The sequence below is a fragment of the Lissotriton vulgaris genome, chromosome 7 (genome assembly GCF_964263255.1).
Source record: "Lissotriton vulgaris chromosome 7, aLisVul1.2, whole genome shotgun sequence".
NCBI classification, from domain to species: domain Eukaryota; kingdom Metazoa; phylum Chordata; class Amphibia; order Caudata; family Salamandridae; genus Lissotriton; species Lissotriton vulgaris.
Window position 1 is genome coordinate 339973926 of NC_141695.1, and position 24730 is coordinate 339998655.

A 24730-nucleotide genomic window follows, 5' to 3' on the forward strand; every position below is an offset into this window, starting at 1 on the left:
GTAACCCCTGACAAAAGCAGACAAACCCGGGGGCCGGTCTCCATAGCATGCTTCGGTACTTTTGACCGACTGCATAAAAAATTAATAAAAGAGCAGTTATATTTGCTTTGGTGCCGCATAATGAGATGGAGAGGGAACGTCCCATCGCCCCAACCCCACCTAGCATTGGTCTTGCGCTACGAACAGATGGGGGGCTCATTTGGGGTAATTCACCTCCAGCTGGCTGAGCTGGGAAGTAGCATCCCTTATGATACCGCACCCAAATCCTCACCGATTTCGTTTGCACCTGCAGAGATCTGTTTTCCACTCTGCACTTACAAGTCTCCTGGGACCGATCTGAACGTTCATCCGACAGAAGAACCACCATATAAGTTCTTCTTCCCCATTAGGCATGCAATAGGACTGGACTGTCACAGTGATGGTGACAATTTTCATCGCGTGTTTTTGCAAACAGCTGGCTCCAGTTCTGCTGCGCTTGCTCCTGTACCGGCAAGATTGAGCCAGATTACTGAAGAGAAGAAACACGAGTCAAGCCACTCCCGAGATATGAGCCGGGATGAGAAGGGAGCATCAGGTGTTAGGGGTTTCCAAAACACTAGGATGATGTGCAAGAAAAGTGCTGAGTCACCATGAGAGGCATGACGCGCAGATGAACGAGCACCTCTTCTTATTGGTGGGTAGCGCTGTCAGTCCCCTTCTCTCAACGCCCCTCCGGGTATAAATACAGGCTCTGCCCGACCTCGCTTCAAACCCAGCTCTGAGTTGTGTTCTTGCTTCAACAGTGTTTGAACGGAACGTGGCTCCGAGTCCAGCGCTCTCCAGAAAACGTTATCCATCATTTACCTACATCTATCGCCAACAAACACACCATCAGCAACGCCATGGAGTCCCAGGTGCGCCAGAACTACAGCCGGGAGTGCGAGGCGGCCATCAACCGCATGATCAACACCGAGCTGTACGCCTCCTACGTCTACCTGTCCATGGTGAGTACAGGCGCCGTCTGTCCGTCTCTACTCCCCGTAGTGAGTAGTACATACTGTCTGTCCTTATTAATCATTATGGCTGCAAGCTCTGTCCTTCCTCTCCGTAGTGAGTGCAAGTTATGTCATTCCTGCACTCTCAACGTCTAGCTATACACCTTCTATTTCTACCTGTCCATGGCTGGGCACAAGTCCTAACAAACTGAAGTGGGGGGGACTAACAAGGTTAGGCAAAATGCAAGTGAAATAATGATGCGTGCCATCAAAGCGCATGATCTCACTACATGTGACATCACAGGAAGTAACCTCACTGGAAGTGACATCACAAGAAGTGACGTCAGATATTAAGACCCCACACATATGTTTAGCAGGTATATCATGAGTACATTTAAGCGCATTATGAAACCTAACAAATGAGATATGGAGTTGGGTTTGTATCAAAAAAAGGTGGCGCAATCCAGACACAAAATCTGGGCCTCAACCAATACATACATTTTTTAAAGTCCTGCCACAAACAAATTGGCAACAAGGAGAAGCATGGTAGTAGATTTGTTAATCTTAATGGGTTACAAAGTCTACATTTTAAAATATTTGATTGGGATAAGGCATCTGATGCGAAGGTGCCCAGAAAATCTCAGTAATAATGGTGAGATAACTCTGGTGGTTAATGCACTTGCTGGAAAAATCTGTGTTTTGTAAAGTCCCACATTTGAATCAAAGTAGTAGAGAAGGTAAATGTGTCTCCTCCAAAGAACATCAACTTACACCCAGATGACAGATTTTCATTTTATGTAGATAGTAAAGTGGGTTACTGCTTTTAACACTAGGATCCTTTTGTTACCTGCAGTTCATACATTGTAATCCTTCTAAAAGACCACAGTGAGGTATGAGGGACATGTGACTCGTACACCTTGTAGCCCTCCCTGTCTCATGTAAATCATTGTGTACATTGATTTACACATGTACATGATTTAATGTCAATGTATATATTACGTAAAGGGCTTTGACACCCTGCATTGAGTTGCATAGCGCTATAAAAGAAATACAATAGTTTTATTAAAATTGTTATTTGTGTAAATACTGGGACAGACCAACACACCTGACATTCTTACAGTGCATGTATCTATTATATACAGGGACTGAACAAAGGCAAAAGCTGCCTCTCTTAAGGACTCGTGAAGAGATAACAAACTGTGTGCCCCTGTGGCATTTACATTTAAGTGTGAGGTTCCAGGCCGCCTCCAGTCAGGATATTCAAACAAAAGGAGGCCTGATGGTCCCTCAACTTCAGCCCAGCTGGAGGTGAAAAAAAAAGCTCCCTCGCTGCCTGCACATTGCTGCTGGGAATGAAAAGCAGACAATATCCAGGCGCTGCTGAATGTGTCCCGGTGTCTGAAAATTACACCGGAACAAGATCAGCATATTTCTGTGGGGCCCAACTTCTTGTCAGGGGGGATGGCGTCCACCCTATGAAAAGAGTGGGTGGACGCTGTGTTCCTGCATGTACCCGCGACTTGTGCCCTGGTCCATGGTGAGTACAGGCGCTGTCTGTCCTTCTCCATAGTAAGTGCAAGCTGTTAGGCAGTGCATTTGTAGCCCTACGACTGTCGCTTGTGCGGCCGGTAGGTGCTGTCACCAGTCTCAGATTGCCAGAATGGCACCGACCTTCAGCGGGTATCTCTACACTGGGGGCAGGGCTTTAAGTGGTCTGGGTCTCACCGGTGCTGAGCACCGGCAGTGTTTTTTTAAGAGGGCCTCGAAACGGGTCTCTATCGGGCTCTGTTTTGTGCCCTGGCTGGCACAGGCGGTCCGGTTTTTTTTTCCGGACTGTAGTGACCGCAGGCACATCATGTGCATGTGCTGACACCGCTCGCTTCTCACTAGAGGAGAAGTTACGAAATTATGTCTTGCCGGGTGAGAAAAAGGGAAATCTTCTGAAGAGAGTCCTTATCTCTCTGGATTTCCCTTATCTTTTTTAAATTCACGTGCAGAAACATTGTCGTGGTGTCACCAAGTGGAAGCTTTTTCAATACTATTATATACAAGTCATAGTTGCTGCTTATTTATCTTATGCAACTAACAAACATTGACAAAGACAATGGTCCTGACTTGTTGTAGTAGTATCACAAGACCACTGACTCATTGTCAGTGAAATTGCTCTCCCACCCTCGCAGCTCCACCATTAAGTGAGGTGCCCCTGCCCCTGCACTCTTCAGTGTTGGTGATCGAGGCCCTCCTCCACCCGCAGGTTTCCCTGCGCCTCATCCCTGGTGGTTCAGTGGACCTCTGTCTCCTTTCTTTCTGCTCTTTCACTCGTTTTTCTCCCCTTTCTATCTTTCACCTTTCTGCACCTCTGCTCTTTTGTGCCTTATTTCTGCCCATTTTCCCTTTCTCGCCCTCTGCTCCTTCACTCGTTTTTTTACCCTTTCTATCTTTCACCTTTCTGCTCTTTTCTGCATCTCTGCTCTTTTGTGCCTTATTTCTGCTTATTTTCCCTTTTTTCTTTATCCCTTCTTTCCTCCCTTTACCTTTCCCCGCCGCTGCGGCCCCCCCCCCCCAGCAAGACCGGCCCAATCCAGCTCCCCTCCCCGCCTCCCAGCTGTCCAGCCCTCCCCGACCCCTACTTAATGGCGGCCACTGCGGGGACAGGCGAGCAAGACCACTGACTCATTGTCAGTGAAATTGCTCTCCCACCCTCGCAGCTCCACCATTAAGTGAGGTGCCCCTGCCCCTGCACTCTTCAGTGTTGGTGATCGAGGCCCTCCTCCACCCGCAGGTTTCCCTGCGCCTCATCCCTGGTGGTCCAGTGGACCTCTGTCTCCTTTCTTTCTGCTCCTTCACTCGTTTTTCTCCCCTTTCTATCTTTCACCTTTCTGCACCTCTGCTCTTTTGCGCCTTATTTCTGCCCATTCTCCCTTTCTCTCCCTCTGCTCCTTCACTCATTTTCACTCGCTTTTTCCCCTTTCTATCTTTCACCTTTCTGCACCTTCTGCTCTTTTGTGCCTTATTTCTGCCCATTCTCCCTTTCTCTCCCTCTGCTCCTTCACTCGTTTTCACTTGTTTTTTTTTACCCTTTCTATCTTTCACCTTTCTGCTCTTTCCTGCATCTCTGCTCTTTTGTGCCTTATTTCTGCTTATTTTCCCTTTTTTCTTTATCCCTTCTTTCCTCCCTTTACCTTTCCCCGCCGCTGCGGCCCCTCCCCCCCCCCCCAGCACGACCGGCCCAAACCAGCTCCCCTCCCCGCCTCCCAGCTGTCCAGCCCTCCCCGACCCCTACTTAATGGCGGCCACTGCGGGGACAGGCGAGCAAGACCACTGACTCATTGTCAGTGAAATTGCTCTCCCACCCTCGCAGCTCCACCATTAAGTGAGGTGCCCCTGCACTCTTCAGTGTTGGTGATCGAGGCCCTCCTCCACCCGCAGGTTTCCCTGCGCCTCATCCCTGGTGGTCCAGTGGACCTCTGTCTCCTTTCTTTCTTTCTTTCTGCTCCTTCACTCGTTTTTCTCCCCTTTCTATCTTTCACCTTTCTGCACCTCTGCTCTTTTGCGCCTTATTTCTGCCCATTCTCCCTTTCTCTCCCTCTGCTCCTTCACTCGTTTTCACTCGTTTTTTTCCCCTTTCTATCTTTCACCTTTCTGCACCTCTGCTCTTTTGTGCCTTATTTCTGCCCATTTTCCCTTTCTCTCCCTCTGCTCCTTCACTCGTTTTTAGGGCTCGCCTGCTGTGCGCATGCGCACAGCTGGCAAGCTCTATAGGGGCCTATCCAGTGTTTAACCACCACTGGCGATTCCTTGCAGTGCATGAAGCGCGTGCACAATGCCACCAGCCGCCTGCCTGCCTGCCTCGCATTACCACATCAAAGGCAGCCCTCCCAGCGCATTTGTCACCCCCTAATTATTCACGGCCTGCCGGCCGTACTTTCAGTTTAGTCTCCTTTTATAACTTGTTTAACTTGCTCGCATTTCCCTCCTCCCCCTTCTGGGTCCTTATCTCCTCGCATTCCCCCCCTCCCTTCTCGCCCAGCCCTTTGATGCTCTGCTGTAGTCGCTGCCTCTAAACCTGTCGTCCCATCTTTCACCCTCTCGTTTTTTCTTACGTTGGCTACCCCAGTTATGGTTTCTCCTGCTGCTTCTTGCCCTTGCATTTTGTTCTACTGCTCAGTATTGCGTACAGCTGGCAAGCTCTATAGGGGCCTATCCAGTGTTTAACCACCACTGGCGATTCCTTGCAGTGCATGAAGCGCGTGCACAATGCCACCAGCGGCCTGCCTGCCTGCCTCGCATTACCACATCAAAGGCAGCCCTCCCAGCGCATTTGTCACCCCCTAATTATTCACGGCCTGCCGGCCGTACTTTCAGTTTAGTCTCCTTTTATAACTTGTTTAACTTGCTCGCATTTCCCTCCTCCCCCTTCTGGGTCCTTATCTCCTCGCATTCCCCCCCTCCCTTCTCGCCCAGCCCTTTGATGCTCTGCTGTAGTCGCTGCCTCTAAACCTGTCGTCCCATCTTTCACCCTCTCGTTTTTTTCTTACGTTGGATACCCCAGTTATGGTTTCTCCTGCTGCTTCTTGCCCTTGCATTTTGTTCTACTGCTCAGTATTGCTTTCATTCCTAGTCTCTTGTGCTCAACATGCACGTAGCCCAGCTAAGTCTGTATACCAAAACCCTTCGATGGCGGCGGGCGTACCAAGCCCTAGTCCGGATACGCATCAGGCAACATTATTTAACTTGGAGATAAAAGATGATTAACATTAAATTAATATTTAAGATTTTTACATTTTACAATTGTATTTATTCACAGCCTTAAATTGCATTGGGTGAACAGGTAGAGAGCATCGTTTAACCGTTAGAATTGCTGTTCAGTTTAGCAGCAGATATTTTTTGTTTTCTGTGCTGTAGTGTAGATTCCTCTATTTGTTCTCCATACATGGCTTTGTACCAGCCAGCATGTTTACATGAAAATGAATTGTAGCACACTAGTTAATGCAATGAATAAAGAGGATGGCACATCTGACCTGGAACTTGAAACCTAATTCACTTTGTGAATTGCTGCTTCTTAACAGCCCTTTGTTGAATTGTCCACTTGATTATGTACTGCAGAACTCACCTATGTTCATGAATTACTATTCACATTCCTTACCGTCGCACTGGCTGTACTCCACGCCTGATCTGTGCTCATCCTTTACTCCAAGTCTCTGCACCTCAGAATTACTACTACTTTGCCCTTGCTGTCCAGTTTTGTACAGATTTCAGTTCCACTGCTGGGCTCAGTCTGTTGTCATGTGACAGATGCACTTCTGAATTTCCTCATCGTCCCTTAATTACTATTATCGTCCGCTGCTTTGGCATTACTTCTGGATAAGCACCACACCTGAATTTGTGCTCTCAATTGTGTTTTTTTTCCTTTTACAGTCCTAGCATTTTGCCCCTTTTCACTGTATGCTCTTCGAACCGTGCTCCTTCGAATCATTGCCTGCTACGATTGTAGTTCTTGAAACTTGTTCCACTGTATTTTTTTCCTGCCTCTAAATTATGTGGTCTCCTTTAAGTTCATCCTTTTAAATGTACTTCCACTCTCGTACCGCCGTGTGACCTGTGCTTCTCTGAAATGGTGTGCTCCCTCTTTGTAATACCGCCCTGCCATAAAAATGTTTACTCTACAACTTTCATCAGTTCAGATCACCTTATGTATGCATTCTGAGGCATAAGTAATTCTCTTATGGCTAACCTGCCTGCAAACAATGTTCTTCTCGCCAGTTTTAACACCAATTCAGCGCTCCGTCCTCACTTGAAACCTTTAATTTGACTTCACAGAATGGCCAAGTATGGAATATTTGAGATGTGCTTAAAAAATGAACAAGCTGCTGCTGTCCATGTCACTGCACGTTTGAGGAATGGTGCTTCGATCAATTGCCATAACAAAATCATTCACTCTGAAAAATCAAGTTGAAATAGCCTTTGCACTCGGTATTACTGCGAAAACTGCTTGACACGCAGAATGGCTTTAGTGCTGGCACCGCCTATGACCTCCTTGTCCACGGATTAACTCACTTCTATCCTTCAACAGTGCCCCTCATCTCTGTAATCTCATGCTTTTCATTTGTTTTTTTACCGCTACTTCTACCAGTGTATGGTGTCAGGACACTTTCGATCACGCACACATTATACAAAGAAAGTGAATGATATGTGTGTAAATCAGTATACAGGAGTTGTTACATAAAACAATGCGTATTATTACAAGGTGTAGGAATAACACGCCATCCATACTGTAGTAGGCCTTAAAACGCACCACACAGCTCCACAGATGCACCCACCACCACAGATGCACCCACCACCCAGCTCCGCCGAGGCACCCACCACCCAGCTCCGCCGAGGCACCCACCACACAGCTCCACCGAGGCACCCACCACACAGCTCCACCGATACACCCACCACACAGCTCCACCGATGCTCCACCACGCAGCTCCATCAATGCACCCACTAAGCTCCACTGATGCACCCACCACACAGCTCCACCTACACAGCTCCACCGATGCACCCACCACACAGCTCCACCGATGCACCCACCACACAGCTCCACCGATGCACCCACCACACAGCTCCACCGATGCACCCACCACACAGCTCCACTGATGCACCCACCACACAGCTCCACCGACACAGCTCCACCGATGCACCCATCACACAGCTCCACCGATGCACCCACCACACAGCTCCACCGATGCACCCACCACACAGCTCCACCAAGGCACCCACCACACAGCTCCACCGATGCTCCAACTAAGCTCCACCAAATGCACCCACCAAACAGCTCCATCAATGCACCCACTAAGCTCCACTGATGCACCGACCACACAGCTCCACCTACACAGCTCCACCGATGCACCCTCCACCGATACACCCACCTCCACCGACACAGTTCCAACGATGCACCCACCACCCAGCTCCACTGATGCACCCACCACACAGCTCCACCGACACAGCTCCACCGATGCACCCACCAGACAGCTCCACCGATGCACCCACCACACAGCTCCACCTACACAGCTCCACCGATGCACCCACCACACAGCTCCACCGATGCACCCACCACACAGCTCCACCGATGCACCCACCACACAGCTCCACCGATGCACCCACCACACAGCTCCACTGATGCACCCACCACACAGCTCCACTGATGCACCCACCACACAGCTCCACTGATGCACCCACCACACAGCTCCACCAAGGCACCCACCACACAGCTCCACCAAGGCACCCACCACACAGCTCCACCAAGGCACCCACCACACAGCTCCACCGATGCACCCACCACCCAGCTCCACCGATGCACCCACCACACAGCTCCACCGACACAGCTCCACCAATGCACCCACCACACAGCTCCACCGATGCACTCACCACACAGCTCCACCAAGGCACCCACCACACAGCTCCACCGATGCACCCACCACCCAGCTCCACCGATGCACCCACCACACAGCTCCACCGACACAGCTCCACCGAAGCACCCACCACACAGCTCCACCGAAGCACCCACCACACAGCTCCACCGAAGCACCCACCACACAGCTCCACAGATGCACCCACCACCCAGCTCCACCGAGGCACCCACCACACAGCTCCGCCGAGGCACCCACCACACAGCTCCGCCGAGGCACCCACCACACAGCTCCACCGATACACCCACCACACAGCTCCACCGATGGTCCAACTAAGCTCCACCAATGCACCCACCACACAGCTCCATCAATGCATCCACTAAGCTCCACTGATGCACCCACCACACAGCTCCGTCTACACAGCTCCACCGATGCACCCACCACACAGCTCCACCAAGGCACCCACCACAGAGCTCCACCGATGCACCCACCACACAGCTCCACCGATGCACCCACCACACAGCTCCACTTTTGCACCCACCACACAGCTCCACCGAGGCAGCCACCACACAGCTCCACCGACACAGCTACAACGATGCACCCACCACCCAGTTCCACCCAGTTCCACCGATGCACCCACCACACAGCTCCACCGACACAGCTCCACCAATTCACCCACCACACAGCTCCACCGACACAGCTCCACCAATGCACCCACCACACAGCTCCACCGATGCACCCACCACCCAGCTCCACCGATGCACCCACCACACAGCTCCACCGACACAGCTCCACCGAAGCACCCACCACACAGCTCCACCGAAGCACCCACCACACAGCTCCACCGAAGCACCCACCACAAAGCTCCACCGAAGCACCCACCACCCAGCTCCACCGAGGCACCCACCACACAGCTCCACCGAGGCACCCACCACACAGCTCCGCCGAGGCACCCACCACACAGCTCCGCCGAAGCACCCACCACACAGCTCCACCGAAGCACCCACCACACAGCTCCACCGAAGCACCCACCACACAGCTCCACCGAGGCACCCACCCCCCAGCTCCACCGAGGCACCCACCACACAGCTCCGCCGAGGCACCCACCACACAGCTCCACCGACACAGTTCCAACGATGCACCCACCACCCAGCTCCACCGACACAGCTCCACCGATGCACCCACCACACAGCTCCACCGATGCACCCACCACACAGCTCCACCGATGCACCCACCACACAGCTCCACCGATGCACCCACCACACAGCTCCACCGATGCACCCACCACACAGCTCCACCGATGCACCCACCACACAGCTCCACCGATGCACCCACCACACAGCTCCACTGATGCACCCACCACACAGCTCCACTGATGCACCCACCACACAGCTCCACTGATGCACCCACCACACAGCTCCACTGATGCACCCACCACACAGCTCCACTGATGCACCCACCACACAGCTCCACTGATGCACCCACCACACAGCTCCACTGATGCAGCCACCACACAGCTCCACTGATGCAGCCACCACACAGCTCCACTGATGCAGCCACCACACAGCTCCACTGATGCAGCCACCACACAGCTCCACCGACACAGCTACAACGATGCACCCACCACACAGCTCCACCGATGCACCCACCACACAGCTCCACCGATGCACCCACCACACAGCTCCACCGATGCACCCACCACACAGCTCCACTGATGCACCCACCACACAGCTCCACTGATGCACCCACCACACAGCTCAACTTTTGCACCCACCACACAGCTCCACCGACACAGCTACAACGATGCACCCACCTCCCAGTTCTACCGATGCACCCACCACACAGCTCCACCGACACAGCTCCACCAATGCACCCACCACACAGCTCCGCCGATGCACTCACCACACAGCTCCACCAAGGCATCCACCACACAGCTCCACCGATGCACCCACCACCCAGCTCCACCTACACAGCTCCACCGATGCACCCACCACACAGCTCCACCGATGCACCCACCACACAGCTCCACCGATGCACCCACCACACAGCTCCACCGATGCACCCACCACACAGCTCCACTGATGCACCCACCACACAGCTCCACTGATGCACCCACCACACAGCTCAACTTTTGCACCCACCACACAGCTCCACCGAGGCAGCCACCACACAGCTCCACCGACACAGCTACAACGATGCACCCACCACCCAGTTCCACCCAGTTCCACCGATGCACCCACCACACAGCTCCGCGGACACAGCTCCACCAATGCACCCACCACACAGCTCCACCGATGCACTCACCACACAGCTCCACCAAGGCATCCACCACACAGCTCCACCGATGCACCCACCACCCAGCTCCACCGATGCACCCACCACACAGCTCCACCGACACAGCTCCACCGAAGCACCCACCACACAGCTCCACCGATGCACCCACCACACAGCTCCACCGATGCACCCACCACACAGCTCCACCGATGCACCCACCACACAGCTCCACCGATGCACCCACCACACAGCTCCACCGATGCACCCACCACACAGCTCCACTGATGCACCCACCACACAGCTCAACTTTTGCACCCACCACACAGCTCCACCGACACAGCTACAACGATGCACCCACCTCCCAGTTCCACCGATGCACCCACCACACAGCTCCACCGACACAGCTCCACCAATGCACCCACCACACAGCTCCGCCGATGCACTCACCACACAGCTCCACCAAGGCATCCACCACACAGCTCCACCGATGCACCCACCACCCAGCTCCACCTACACAGCTCCACCGATGCACCCACCACACAGCTCCACCGATGCACCCACCACACAGCTCCACCGATGCACCCACCACACAGCTCCACCGATGCACCCACCACACAGCTCCACTGATGCACCCACCACACAGCTCCACTGATGCACCCACCACACAGCTCAACTTTTGCACCCACCACACAGCTCCACCGAGGCAGCCACCACACAGCTCCACCGACACAGCTACAACGATGCACCCACCACCCAGTTCCACCGATGCACCCACCACACAGCTCCGCGGACACAGCTCCACCAATGCACCCACCACACAGCTCCACCGATGCACTCACCACACAGCTCCACCAAGGCATCCACCACACAGCTCCACCGATGCACCCACCACCCAGCTCCACCGATGCACCCGCCACACAGCTCCACCGAAGCACCCACCACACAGCTCCACAGATGCACCCACCACCCAGCTCCACAGATGCACCCACCACCCAGCTCCGCCGAGGCACCCACCACACAGCTCCACCGATACACCCACCACACAGCTCCACCGATGGTCCAACTAAGCTCCACCAATGCACCCACCACACAGCTCCATCAATGCATCCACTAAGCTCCACTGATGCACCCACCACACAGCTCCGCCTACACAGCTCCACCGATGCACCCACCACAGAGCTCCACCGATGCACCCACCACAGAGCTCCACCGATGCACCCACTACACAGCTCCACCGATGCACCCACCACACAGCTCCACCGATGCACCCACCACCCAGCTCCACCGAAGCACCCACCACCCAGCTCTACCGATGCACCCACCACACAGCTCTACCGATGCACCCACCACACAGCTCCACCGATGCACCCACCACACAGCTCCACCGATGCACCCACCACACAGCTCCACCGATGCACCCACCACACAGCTCCACCGATGCACCCACCACACAGCTCCACCGATGCACCCACCACCCAGCTCCACCGATGCACCCACCACACAGCTCCACCGACACAGCTCCACCGAAGCACCCACCACACAGCTCCACCGAAGCACCCACCACACAGCTCCACCGAAGCACCCACCACACAGCTCCACCGACACAGCTCCACCGAAGCACCCACACAGCTCCACCGAAGCACCCACCACACAGCTCCACAGATGCACCCACCACCCAGCTCCACCGAGGCACCCACCACACAGCTCCGCCGAGGCACCCACCACACAGCTCCGCCGAGGCACCCACCACACAGCTCCGCCGAGGCACCCACCACACAGCTCCGCCGAGGCACCCACCACACAGCTCTGCCGAGGCACCCACCACACAGCTCTGCCGATGCACCCACCACACAGCTCCACCGATGCACCCACCACACAGCTCCACCTACACAGCTCCACCGATGCACCCACCACACAGCTCCACTGATGCACCCACCACACAGCTCCACGGATGCACCCACCACACAGCTCCACTGATGCACCCACCACACAGCTCCACTGATGCACCCACCACACAGCTCCACTGATGCACCCACCACACAGCTCCACTGATGCACCCACCACACAGCTCCACTGATGCACCCACCACACAGCTCCACTGATGCACCCACCACACAGCTCCACTGATGCAGCCACCACACAGCTCCACTGACACAGCTCCACCGATGCACCCACCACACAGCTCCACTGATGCACCCACCACACAGCTCCACTGATGCACCCACCACACAGCTCCACGGATGCACCCACCACACAGCTCCACTGATGCACCCACCACACAGCTCCACTGATGCACCCACCACACAGCTCCACTGATGCACCCACCACACAGCTCCACTGATGCACCCACCACACAGCTCCACTGATGCACCCACCACACAGCTCCACTGATGCAGCCACCACACAGCTCCACCGACACAGCTACAACGATGCACCCACCACCCAGTTCCACCGATGCACCCACCACACAGCTCCACCGACACAGCTCCACCAATGCACCCACCACACAGCTCCACCGATGCACCCACCACACAGCTCCACCTACACAGCTCCACCGATGCACCCACCACACAGCTCCACTGATGCACCCACCACACAGCTCCACTGATGCACCCACCACACAGCTCTACTGATGCACCCACCACACAGCTCAACTTTTGCACCCACCACACAGCTCCACCGAGGCAGCCACCACACAGCTCCACCGACACAGCTACAACGATGCACCCACCACCCAGTTCCACCCAGTTCCACCGATGCACCCACCACACAGCTCCACCGACACAGCTCCACCAATGCACCCACCACACAGCTCCACCGATGCACTCACCACACAGCTCCACCAAGGCATCCACCACACAGCTCCACCAAGGCATCCACCACACAGCTCCACCGATGCACCCACCACCCAGCTCCACCAATGCACCCACCACACAGCTCCACTGACACAGCTCCACCGAAGCACCCACCACCCAGCTCCACCGAAGCACCCACCACCCAGCTCCGCCGAGGCACCCACCACACAGCTCCGCCGAGGCACCCACCACACAGCTCCACCGATACACCCACCACACAGCTCCACCGATGGTCCAACTAAGCTCCACCAATGCACCCACCACACAGCTCCATCAATGCATCCACTAAGCTCCACTGATGCACCCACCACACAGCTCCGCCTACACAGCTCCACCGATGCACCCACCACACAGCTCCACTGATGCAGCCACCACACAGCTCCACCGACACAGCTACAACGATGCACCCACCACCCAGTTCCACCGATGCACCCACCACCCAGTTCCACCGATGCACCCACCACACAGCTCCACCGACACAGCTCCACCAATGCACCCACCACACAGCTCCACCGATGCACCCACCACACAGCTTCACCTACACAGCTCCACTGATGCACCCACCACACAGCTCCACTGATGCACCCACCACACAGCTCCACTGATGCACCCACCACACAGCTCCATCAATGCATCCACTAAGCTCCACTGATGCACCCACCACACAGCTCCGCCTACACAGCTCCACCGATGCACCCACCACACAGCTCCACCGATGCACCCACCACACAGCTCCACTGATGCACCCACCACACAGCTCCACGGATGCACCCACCACACAGCTCCACGGATGCAGCCACCACACAGCTCCACCGACACAGCTACAACGATGCACCCACCACCCAGTTCCACCGATGCACCCACCACACAGCTCCACCGACACAGCTCCACCAATGCACCCACCACACAGCTCCACCGAAGCACCCGCCACACAGCTCCACCGAAGCACCCGCCACACAGCTCCACCGAAGCACCCGCCACACAGCTCCACCGGTGCACCCACCACACAGCTCCACAGATGCACCCACCACCCAGCTCCACCGATACACCCACCACACAGCTCCACCGATGCTCCAACTAAGCTCCACCAATGCACCCACCACACAGCTCCATCAATGCAGCCACTAACCTCCACCGATGCACACACCACTCAGCGCAACCACAGCATCACTCTGTGCAACCACAGCATCACTCTGTGCAACCACAGCATCACTCTGTGCAACCACAGCATCACTCTGTGCAACCACAGCATCACTCTGTGCAACCACAGCATCACTCAGCGCAACTACAGCATCACTCAGCGCAACCACAGCATCACTGGTTCAAATATGTTCTTTCAATGTTTCAAGCTGTTTTCAAGATTTCATGCTTTATTACAAATCACAAAAAAATGTTAATATTTCACTTCTGTTCTTGGATTTTCGTCACAATAAAAAACACTGAACATAATCTTCACAAAATGTATTTACAAAGTTTAAGCTATTGGCATTGCCCATGTTATTTGTAATATCAATACATCTAAGTCAGGTAAATACACAACATGTTGCATTACAAATGCTATACGTGTTTGCGAAAGTTATAACTATTGGCATTCTAATTGACAAAGCTATTACTTTATCTATTTTAAAAAATAACACATAAATTAAAAAAAAATCATTTATAAGACCAATAGCTCAAACTTTCCTAATGCGAGCCCTATTGCATTTCCAATGCTTGTTTTACCCTTTCTATCTTTCACCTTTCTGCTCTTTTCTGCATCTCTGCTCTTTTGTGCCTTATTTCTGCTTATTGTCCCTTTTTTCTTTATCCCTTCTTTCCTCCCTTTACCTTTCCCCGCCGCTGCGGCCCCTCCCCCCCCCCCCCCCAGCACGACCGGCCCAATCCAGCTCCCAGCTGTCCAGCCCTCCCCGACCCCTACTTAATGGCAGCCACTGCGGGGACAGGCGAGCAAGACCACTGTGAAATTGCTCTCCCACCCTCGCAGCTCCACCATTAAGTGAGGTGCCCCTGCCCCTGCCCCTGCACTCTTCAGTGTTGGTGATCGAACCCCTCCTCCACCCGCAGGTTTTCCTGCGCCTCATCCCTGGTGGTCCAGTGGACCACTGTCTCCTTTCTTTCTTTCTGCTCCTTCACTCGTTTTTCTCCCCTTTCTATCTTTCACTTTTCTGCACCTCTGCTCTTTTGCGCCTTATTTCTGCCCATTCACCCTTTCTCTCCCTCTGCTCCTTCACTCGTTTTTTTTCCCCTTTCTATCTTTCACCTTTCTGCACCTCTGCTCTTTTGTGCCTTATTTCTGCCCATTTTCCCTTTCTCTCCCTCTGCTCCTTCACTCGTTTTTTTACCCTTTCTATCTTTCACCTTTCTGCTCTTTTCTGCATCTCTGCTCTTTTGTGCCTTATTTCTGCTTATTTTCCCTTTTTTCTTTATCCCTTCTTTCCTCCCTTTACCTTTCCCTGCCGCTGCTGCCCTCGCGGCCCCTCCCCCCCCAGCACGACCGGCCCAATCCAGCTCCCCTCCCCGCCTCCCAGCTGTCCAGCCCTCCCCGACCCCTACTTAATGGCGGCCACTGCGGGCGCGCCGCTGGTGCACCGAAGGCGCGTCAAAGGCAAGCACGTCTGCGCCCGTCTGCGACCCGTCCGCAACCCGCACCAGGAACCTTGGACCTCCGCCCCGCCAACGCTACGACCCAGCAGCACTCCACGCACTCAACCCAGGCTGCAACAACAACTGCAAGCTAGCATCACCAGCCGACACCCATGGACCCTTCAGCTGTCACCGCTGCCGGCACACCTGCAGCACCGCCAAGAACACGGATCCAGCACAACCCGCCCACAAGAACACAGCCGAACCGAAGACCCTGCAATGCATCCTCCTCAACGTCCGATCCCTCCACAAACACGCAACAGAAATCTGGGACCTCATCGACCGCACCACCCCAGACGTAGCATTCTTCACCGAAACCTGGACCAACACCACCTCGGGACCGTACATCGCCATCGCCATCCCCCAAGGATACAAGATCTCCAGGAAGGACCGCCCCATCCACCCAGGAGGAGGAATCGCCATCGTCCACAAATCCAGCCTCCGCCTGAGCACACTCCCTGACGAGTCCACAGAACTGATGGAACACCTTCACTTCAAGATACTGGCCAGCCCCACCGCCGCCCTCCGAGTAACCCTCATCTACCGACCCCCTGCACCCCGCGGACCCTTCGCCAACTCCATCACAGACATTATCTCCCTGCAGGCCATCGCATCCACCAACTACACCCTGCTGGGAGACCTCAACTTCCACCTCGACAATCAACTGGACCCCAACACCACATCCCTCCTGGACAACCTCCACAACATTGGACTCCGCCAGATCGTGACCGAGCCCACGCACTCAGCAGGACACACCCTCGACCCCCTCTTCACTACAGGAAACTCCATCACCTTCAGCCACACCACCAAACTCCCATGGACCGACCATCGTTGCGTCCACTTCACCTTCAGAACACCCACCGTCCAGACACCAGCACCTGCTTCCACAAAGAAACTGGACCAAAATCACTGATGACCAGCTCACCTCCTCACTCAACAACTCCACCCCAACCATCACGGAAAACGACGACCCCAACACCGCAGCCCGAACCCTGCATAGATGGATCTCGGACAGCACCAACACCATAGCCCCCCTCAAGAAAAACAATACCCGTGCCAAGAAAGCCAGATGGTTTACCACCGAACTTCGAGAGTCCAGGCGCACATGCCGCCGCATTGAAAAGGCCTGGAGAAACACCAAATCCACAGAAGCCCACAACAACTTCAGAGCCGCCACCAACGCCCACCATCAACTCATCAGAGAAACGAGGAAAAAAGCGATTGAAGACAGAATCTCCACCCACGCACACAACAGCAAGGAACTCTTCAGCATCATCAAGGAGTTCGCCCAACCCACCAGCGAGTCTACCGACATCCCTCCCTCACAAGACCTCTGCGACAAACTCAGCATCTTTTTCCACCACAAAATCAAGAGCATCTACGACAACTTCGACGAAGACAACCAACACACTGAACCCTCACCAACCACCCCGACACCCGGAAACCAGCGATTGATGACTGGACAGCCCTCACCACCGAAGACACACTGAAGACAATGAAGTCAATCCACTCAGGGGCCCCCACGGACCCTTGCCCCCACCACATCTTCAACAGAGCCGCCAACACCATCGCACCCATGCTCCGCCAAACCATCAACCGCTCCCTGGCGACCGCCTCGTTCCCCGACGACTGGAAACACGCCGAGGTCAACCCCCTCCTAAAGAAACCCTCAGCGGACCCCACAGACCTCAAAAACTACAGATCCATCTCCCTGCTCCCGTTCCCAGCGAAAGTCATCGAGAAAGCCATCAACAGCCAACTCGCCACATTCATTGAAGAACACAACATCCTCGACTCCTCCCAATCCGGCTTCAGAAAAAACCACAGTACGGAAACCGCCCTCCTCGCCGCAACAGACGACATCCGCACCTTACTGGACAAAGGAGAAACAGTAGCCCTCATCCTCCTCGACCTATCAGCGGCGTTCGACACAGTCTCCCACCGCACCCTAATACACAGACTCTACGATGCAGGAATCCAGGACAAGGCCCTCGACTGGATCTGCTCCTTCCTCTCCGGCAGGACGCAGCGGGTCAGACTCCCCCCTTTCCTCTCGGACCCCACACCGATCACCTGCGGAGTCCCCCAGGGCTCCTTCCTCAGCCCAACGCTCTTCAACGTCTACATGGCTCCACTTGCCCCCATCGTCAGAACCTACAGACTCAACATTGTGTCATATGCAGACGACACCCAGCTCATCCTCTCCCTATCCAACGAGCCCAACACCGCCAGACGCAACTTTCGAGAAGGCATGGAAGCCGTCGCCAAATGGATGAAAAACAGCTGCCTTCAACTAAACACCAACAAAACAGAAGTACTCATCATGGGCCCAAACCCCGACGCCTGGAGCGACACCTGGTGGCCCACCGCCCTCGGAAACCCGCCAACCCCCACAGACCACGCACGCAACCTGGGAATCATCCTGGACTCCGAGCTCAAAATGGACCGCCAGATCAACTCTGTCTCATCTTCCTGCTTCCACACCCTCCGCCTCCTTCGTAAGACCTTCAAATGGATCCCCCTCGAACACCGAAAGACAGTCACTCACGCCCTGGTCACCAGCAGACTCGACTACGGCAACGCACTCTACGCCGGAATAAACAAAAACCTCATCCGCAAGCTACAGAACATCCAGATTGCCGCCGCAAGACTGGTCCTCAACCTACCAAAACACTGCCACATCTCCCAGCACCTGCGCACACTCCACTGGCTCCCCGTCGAGGCGAGAATCACCTTTAAGATGCTCACCCACGCACACAAGGCCCTCCACGGCACCGGACCAGCATACCTGAACAGCCGACTCAAATTCCACGCACCTCAAAGGACCCTACGATCAGCCCAGCTTTCCTACGCCGTGGTCCCCCGCACCAGAAAGACCAGATCGGGAGGCCGCTCCTTCTCCTTCCTCGCGGCCAAAGCATGGAACGCCCTTCCGCTCCACCTCAGACAGACAACATCGCTCCTCATCTTCGCAAGAAACCTCAAAACCTGGCTCTTCGACAGACCCCCTCCTTGATGGAATGGAACCTGCACCTCCCCACCCCCCCCCCCACCCCTAGCGCCTTGAGACCCTTACGGGTGAGTAGTCGCGCTTTAACAAACTCCTGATTGATTGATATATGTGGAGTCAATGACAGAAACAGCAAAATACAAGTCCGGCTGCACACTATGCTCAGCACAGATTTTTAGCTTATGTGTTTTAAGCCACGCCCTTAATTACATTGGCCACACCCTTTTGAGAGACACCCCAGTTTTTTCATCCCACTTAAAGACTTGACAGGGGCAGGCCCGGACTGCCCGTAACGGGCACCGGGCAATCCCCCGTTGCGCCGCACGGGTGGGGGCCGGTTTTGGGCCCCTGGGGCTGTTTTTGTTACAGGGCCGTTTTTGCAGCATAGCTGCAAAATTGTCCCTGTAACAAAATCGGCAGAAAACCGGCCCTGGCAAAGAGCTCGGCGGCACCCCCAAACCCCCGCGGGGAAGGGGGGGGCGAGCCCTTTGCCAGGGCCGGTTTTAGTTCCCAGTCCGGCCCTGGTCTGGGGGACATGTAGCTTGGGGGGGGGGGGGTGCTTTGACCACCCACAGCTCCTGTGTAAATGACGTTGGTGGGATGTGTGCACTGAAGGGACTTGTTGACACAGGCAGGAGTGCACTGGTTGTGTTTCGTGCAGCTGTTGGCTGACTTTGAGAAGAGTGCCTAGATTAGATCTGCACCTCGCACATGCACCTTGCAAACTTAATTGCTCTGACCGTGTAGGGGGGAAGTGGGGTTTGCAACAATGACAAAAGGATAAAAACTTGAGATATGTGGTAGTAGTCAAAACTCCCCTGGGGGTCAAGCTCGAGACAATCTAGGCCCAGTGGAGTAATTACTGCATCCCTGGGCAGGAGCAGCTACTTCATTGTTACAGTTTGAATCTATAGTTCTAGTTTTACTTTTCTCTCCCCTCCTCCCACCGCACTCCCACTGCCTTAATTACGTTTCTGCAAGTCCACGTCAGCCCTGTACTTCGTGCTTCGTCCATGGAGAGAGGAGGATGTAGCCTTGGAGGGCTCTAGGTCCGTCCTTCTGTGTCTGCTGTGCCACAGTCGGAGAGGAAAGGCCTCTGGTGTGCTTATACTGCATCCGGGGTGTGCAGGAAGCAAATCTGTCGCCCTGCCCGCCTCCATGATGGTTTGGGACCAGCACTCCCATCACTGTCTGCTTGTACCTCCCTCCTTGTGATAGCGTCAGAAAGAAGTGGTATAATTACACCTTAAGAATATATTACAATTTTTGAAAAACTGAAATCCATGCTTATAACTGTGGGGCAATTGAGTTGCCTGAAATATATGGCCAGGCGCCAAACAGAATTCTTTTAAGCCCTCCCCAAAGTCTGAGAAGGAATACAGTAGTAGATCAAAGGGCAGATTAGAGTCGGAATGCAAAGCCATTAATTTAGGCCATTTTTAGGTGCAATATACACTTTAGAGACTTAGATTATGACATAGCAAGTGCTAAAGAAAATGCTCTTGTATGGACTTTCCGTGAAACTTAAAAAGGGTAGCCACAGTGAATGCACTGAAGATCCCCATAGGACTCCGCCTCACAATGATGTAACTTTTACACTCCTGGTTTTCATTTGTTTTAAATGTTTCAATGGCACAAGTCCAGTGAGTTCAAATGGACTGAACCAATAGGAGGAGCGATAAGAGTCTATTTTAGTTAAACAAAAACAGGAGATATTGACCCTGAGGAATGAGACATGTTCCAGGTTTCAAGGATACTGCCTTGAGACTGCCACCCTCTGACCATTCACTCAATCGATGCTGTGATTGGCTACTGACTTTCTCTCTGATTTTCTGTCTTCAGTCCTACTTCTTTGACCGTGACGATGTGGCCCTGAGCCACGTGGCCAAGTACTTCAAGGAGCAGAGCCACGAGGAGCGCGAGCACGCCGAGAAGTTCATGAAGTACCAGAACAAGCGAGGGGGGCGTGTGGTTCTGCAGGATATCAAGGTGAGTGTATAGGAGGACTGCATTGGTATACAAAATCATTGCTCATTCTCTCAAATTACATCCAACTGTAAACCTAGTTCTGTGCTTCAGCAATACACCTAGCACTATCTGGTATGGATCCAAAATACTGAGTGGCCACAATATTGTGACCAAAATATTGACAGTTAAGTATGTATAGATTGGCTATAGTATGTAAGTGTTTCTTGACGATACAAATAGCTCCCATGTACCTGGATGTAGAGTTAAGAATAGTAAATGTCTAGTTACCTATTAGCAGTTACCACCTTAATATTTTTGTTTTTGGTGTTTTGGTCACGATATTGTGGCCATTGATATTCGATACTCTATGGTTTGGACTACAACTCCACCATTCTGTTCCTTAAACCTAACCCTTAATCGAATTCTAACTTTACCCTGATGCTAACCCCGACAACTTGTGCTGTACCTTAACTGAAACCTTTGCATTGAATCTAAATCTAACTTTAATCTTCATGTTAATTCTAAACCTATAGCTGATCTTAAGCGATATCCCAACCATAATCTTCACTCTTTACCTTAACATCAACAAAAATAGTCAATTTACTTCAAAATGAAATAGACTTCCGTCTATTGAATCTTCAATGTGGTGCATTCTTTGTATTGCTTTCTTTTATTGTCCTAATATAATCCCAATTGCACTTTGTACCTGCACAGAAGGAATCTACCTGAACCAAGAGATCCAGGGCGATCTGCCTGGTCACAGGAGTGTCTTCTGATTGTGCCTTTTTGGGATCTTCCATCATCTCCTGGGCTAGTCCTGTTTCCCTAACTAGTCCTCACCTGAATCCCTCCTCACCATTTCCTCTGTGTGCTCAGTCACAGCTTGTGGGCAACCAAGCTAAACTAACTCACTCTACAACTTTTACAGAAACCGGACCGTGACGAGTGGATCAACACCCTGGAGGCCATGCAGGCGGCCCTGCAGCTGGAGAAGACCGTCAACCAGGCCCTGCTGGACCTGCACAAGGTGGCCTCTGATAAAGTTGACCCGCACGTAAGTATCCATGCGCCCGCTTTTCATTAGGACTATGGTCTTGGTTAGTGTGTGAGTGAGGCAATGCACTTCTCACCCCTCCCCCCCCCCCCCCCCCACACTGAGCACTGCATTGTCGTCGGGAGACCTGAAGACCCTTCAAAGCACTTCCCAGGGCCAACTTCCTTCCACCCTACTCTTCTGACCCCGTCACACGCTAGACCCTGAAAGTAGGCACCATCTCCTTGTAGCAGGAACCATTTACTGCTTCTTGCTGTCAGATTCTTTCTCCCGGTAAGACACCACACAAAAGGCCTTATATAGTATAAGCCATTGCACCAATGCCAGGGCTGCTGCACCAGTAAGGGAGACACTTAATAATTCACTCAAAGGCCAGAAAAATGTATTTTTTTCCTTTGTGTGGAGGAATGCTTCAGTGCTAAATCCCTGCACTGTTGTTGGCGATAACAGCAAGGAGATGAGCAATGTCCAGTTACCTCACTTAATCTGTCGCAACCTGAAAATGTCTTATGTAATACACGTCATGAGGCCAACGACAGACCAGTCTTTTGTTGCCAGCAAACTAATAAGCTCCATCTTTTTCAATGCCAGCCAATCCAAGCGACTCTATGCGATGTAAGCTTTAGCATTGTCGCGTACAAACTAAACTTCATAGGCTTACACGCTCCCTCCCTCCCCACCCCACCAAAGTCATTGAAGTGGTCAGTTATCCACAGTACTGGTGGGCTGCTCTGTTTAAAGAATCTTGTAGGCTAGTTACTTATTTATAAGCTCACTGACTCGTCCCCTACCCTTAATCAATTCTTTCCTACATTGGAATTTCAACGCCAGTCCTCTTCTTTTCCTTCCGGGTCACTCTGCCATACTTTCAGCCATGTGTTTTCAAAGTCTTTCTGTTTCTTTAGTCATTCACCCTGGTTTTGTCTATTTTCACAGCTCTGTGACTTCCTGGAGTCTGAGTACCTGGAGGAACAGGTGAAGTCCATCAAGGAACTTGGCGATTACATCACCAACCTGAAGCGCCTGGGCGTGCCCCAGAATGGCATGGGCGAGTACCTGTTTGACAAGCACACCCTGGGGGAGAGCAGCTAGGCCCCCCAGGTGGGAACACCAGCCTGCTGCACCCACTCCCACAACCTGCATTCTTCCATTATTTACACGACTGTGACATCATCGGAAGGCGTGTGTGGGACAGGGTTCTTCTATATGTATCCAAGCTACCTGCAGCAGCTGTGCCTGTCAACATGTTTCAAGAAATAAAGGTTTTCAGCATCTTACTCGTTGTGATGGCTTCATTCATTAACAGGGGAGAGCAACAGGTTATAATGTGTTATTTGTAAGGGACATGAGTGCTCAAGTCATGGGTAGATGCTGTGAGTCTAGGGCCTTCACACAGAACTTGTGAGGTCCTTTTACAGGATGCAGAGGGTGTGTAAGAGTCCCGGGCCTTGGACAGAGGAGAATTAATGGTGTCAGATCTGAAAATAGGGGACAGGCATCGATATAGAGGCATGTAAAGGTAGAGGGCATAAGTCCCACACATAGCCATAGAGGGTGCGAGAGTCCCATGCCTGGATAAAAATGGAGTCGAAAGCTTCAGTACAGAAGGTGTGTATGTTTACGGCCCGGGGGAAGAGACGGGGAGGGTCCCTGGGCTGTACGCAGAGGCTGAGCTTCCAAGGGCTGTGTGCAGGGGCTCTATTGTGCCAGGCCTCATTGCTGAGGGTGAAAGGGTTCCAGCCCCGGACACTGAGGGACATATTTACAAGGGGATTGTGCCACCAGAATGTCACTTTTTAACAATTTCCGGTGGTGCAATGCTCTGCAACATATTTATAAAGTGGCGTTAAGCCACTTTTCTGATTACCGCCTCTTTGTAATATGTAATATGTTACCCTTTCAACAGTTTTCTGAGTGAAAGGGGCTTGTGATGGGTGTTGCAGTGTGTATTCACCGCAACACCCATTGCTTTTTGACGCTGCCTTAGATTTATAAGGATCAGAAAATCTGGGGCACCGCCAAAAACTAACGCAATGCGAGAGCAGGCATTAGAATGGCACAAGGAGGAGAAATACTTGTATTTCTGCTCGTTTTTGCTTTTTCTATGTGTGCTGCATCCTGCAACACACATAGATAGAGCAAAATATGCAGGAAGGTGTCCCTGTAGAATGCAGCACACATAGAAGTAGCAAATCACCATTATTGATTGTTTGTGTGCATAAACAATCATTCTCTGCAACACAGGCGCATTTACACTATGGGACAAGGGTGACTGTGTTGGTGCTAGGCAGCTATTTTTAGCTCCAGCGCTAGGGAAAACATAGGGGTGTGCCGTATTGTTGTAAATATGGCACATCCCTGCATTTTAGATATGGCAGAGCGCAGCGCTACGAAAGGCTCTGCTATTTCCCTATAAATATGTCCCTTAGTGTGAAGGCCAAAGACCTTAACGCAGAACTTCAGAGGTCCAAGCTCCACAGCACAGGAATGAGAAATACACCTTCTGGGTAAGGAGGGTGTGAATCAATTCATTTCCACGTGCCTGTGGACCCTCCAAAGCA

The 24730-nt window shown here is 53.1% G+C and overlaps 1 protein-coding gene across 1 annotated transcript; it reads left to right on the forward strand.

Moving 5' to 3' along the window:
- The first annotated feature begins 597 nt into the window (after positions 1-597).
- LOC147701530 (ferritin heavy chain B-like) lies at positions 598-23446 on the forward strand. The gene is made up of 4 exons (XM_086930204.1): positions 598-983; positions 20990-21136; positions 22044-22169; positions 23106-23446. The coding sequence occupies exons 1-4, from the start codon at positions 882-884 to the stop codon at positions 23259-23261; spliced, it is 531 nt and encodes a 176-aa protein (XP_086786330.1). The 5' UTR covers positions 598-881; the 3' UTR covers positions 23262-23446.
- The last annotated feature ends 1284 nt before the right edge of the window (positions 23447-24730 follow it).

Excerpts from the sequence above, each read along its gene's own strand:
- LOC147701530 (XM_086930204.1), top strand. The coding sequence starts at position 882 with ATGGAGTCCCAGGTGCGCCAGAACTACAGCCGGGAGTGCGAGGCGGCC. Across the intron at positions 984-20,989 it reads CCTACGTCTACCTGTCCATG|TCCTACTTCTTTGACCGTGA; the intron begins GTGAGTACAGGC and ends TTCTGTCTTCAG. Across the intron at positions 21,137-22,043 it reads TGGTTCTGCAGGATATCAAG|AAACCGGACCGTGACGAGTG; the intron begins GTGAGTGTATAG and ends CAACTTTTACAG.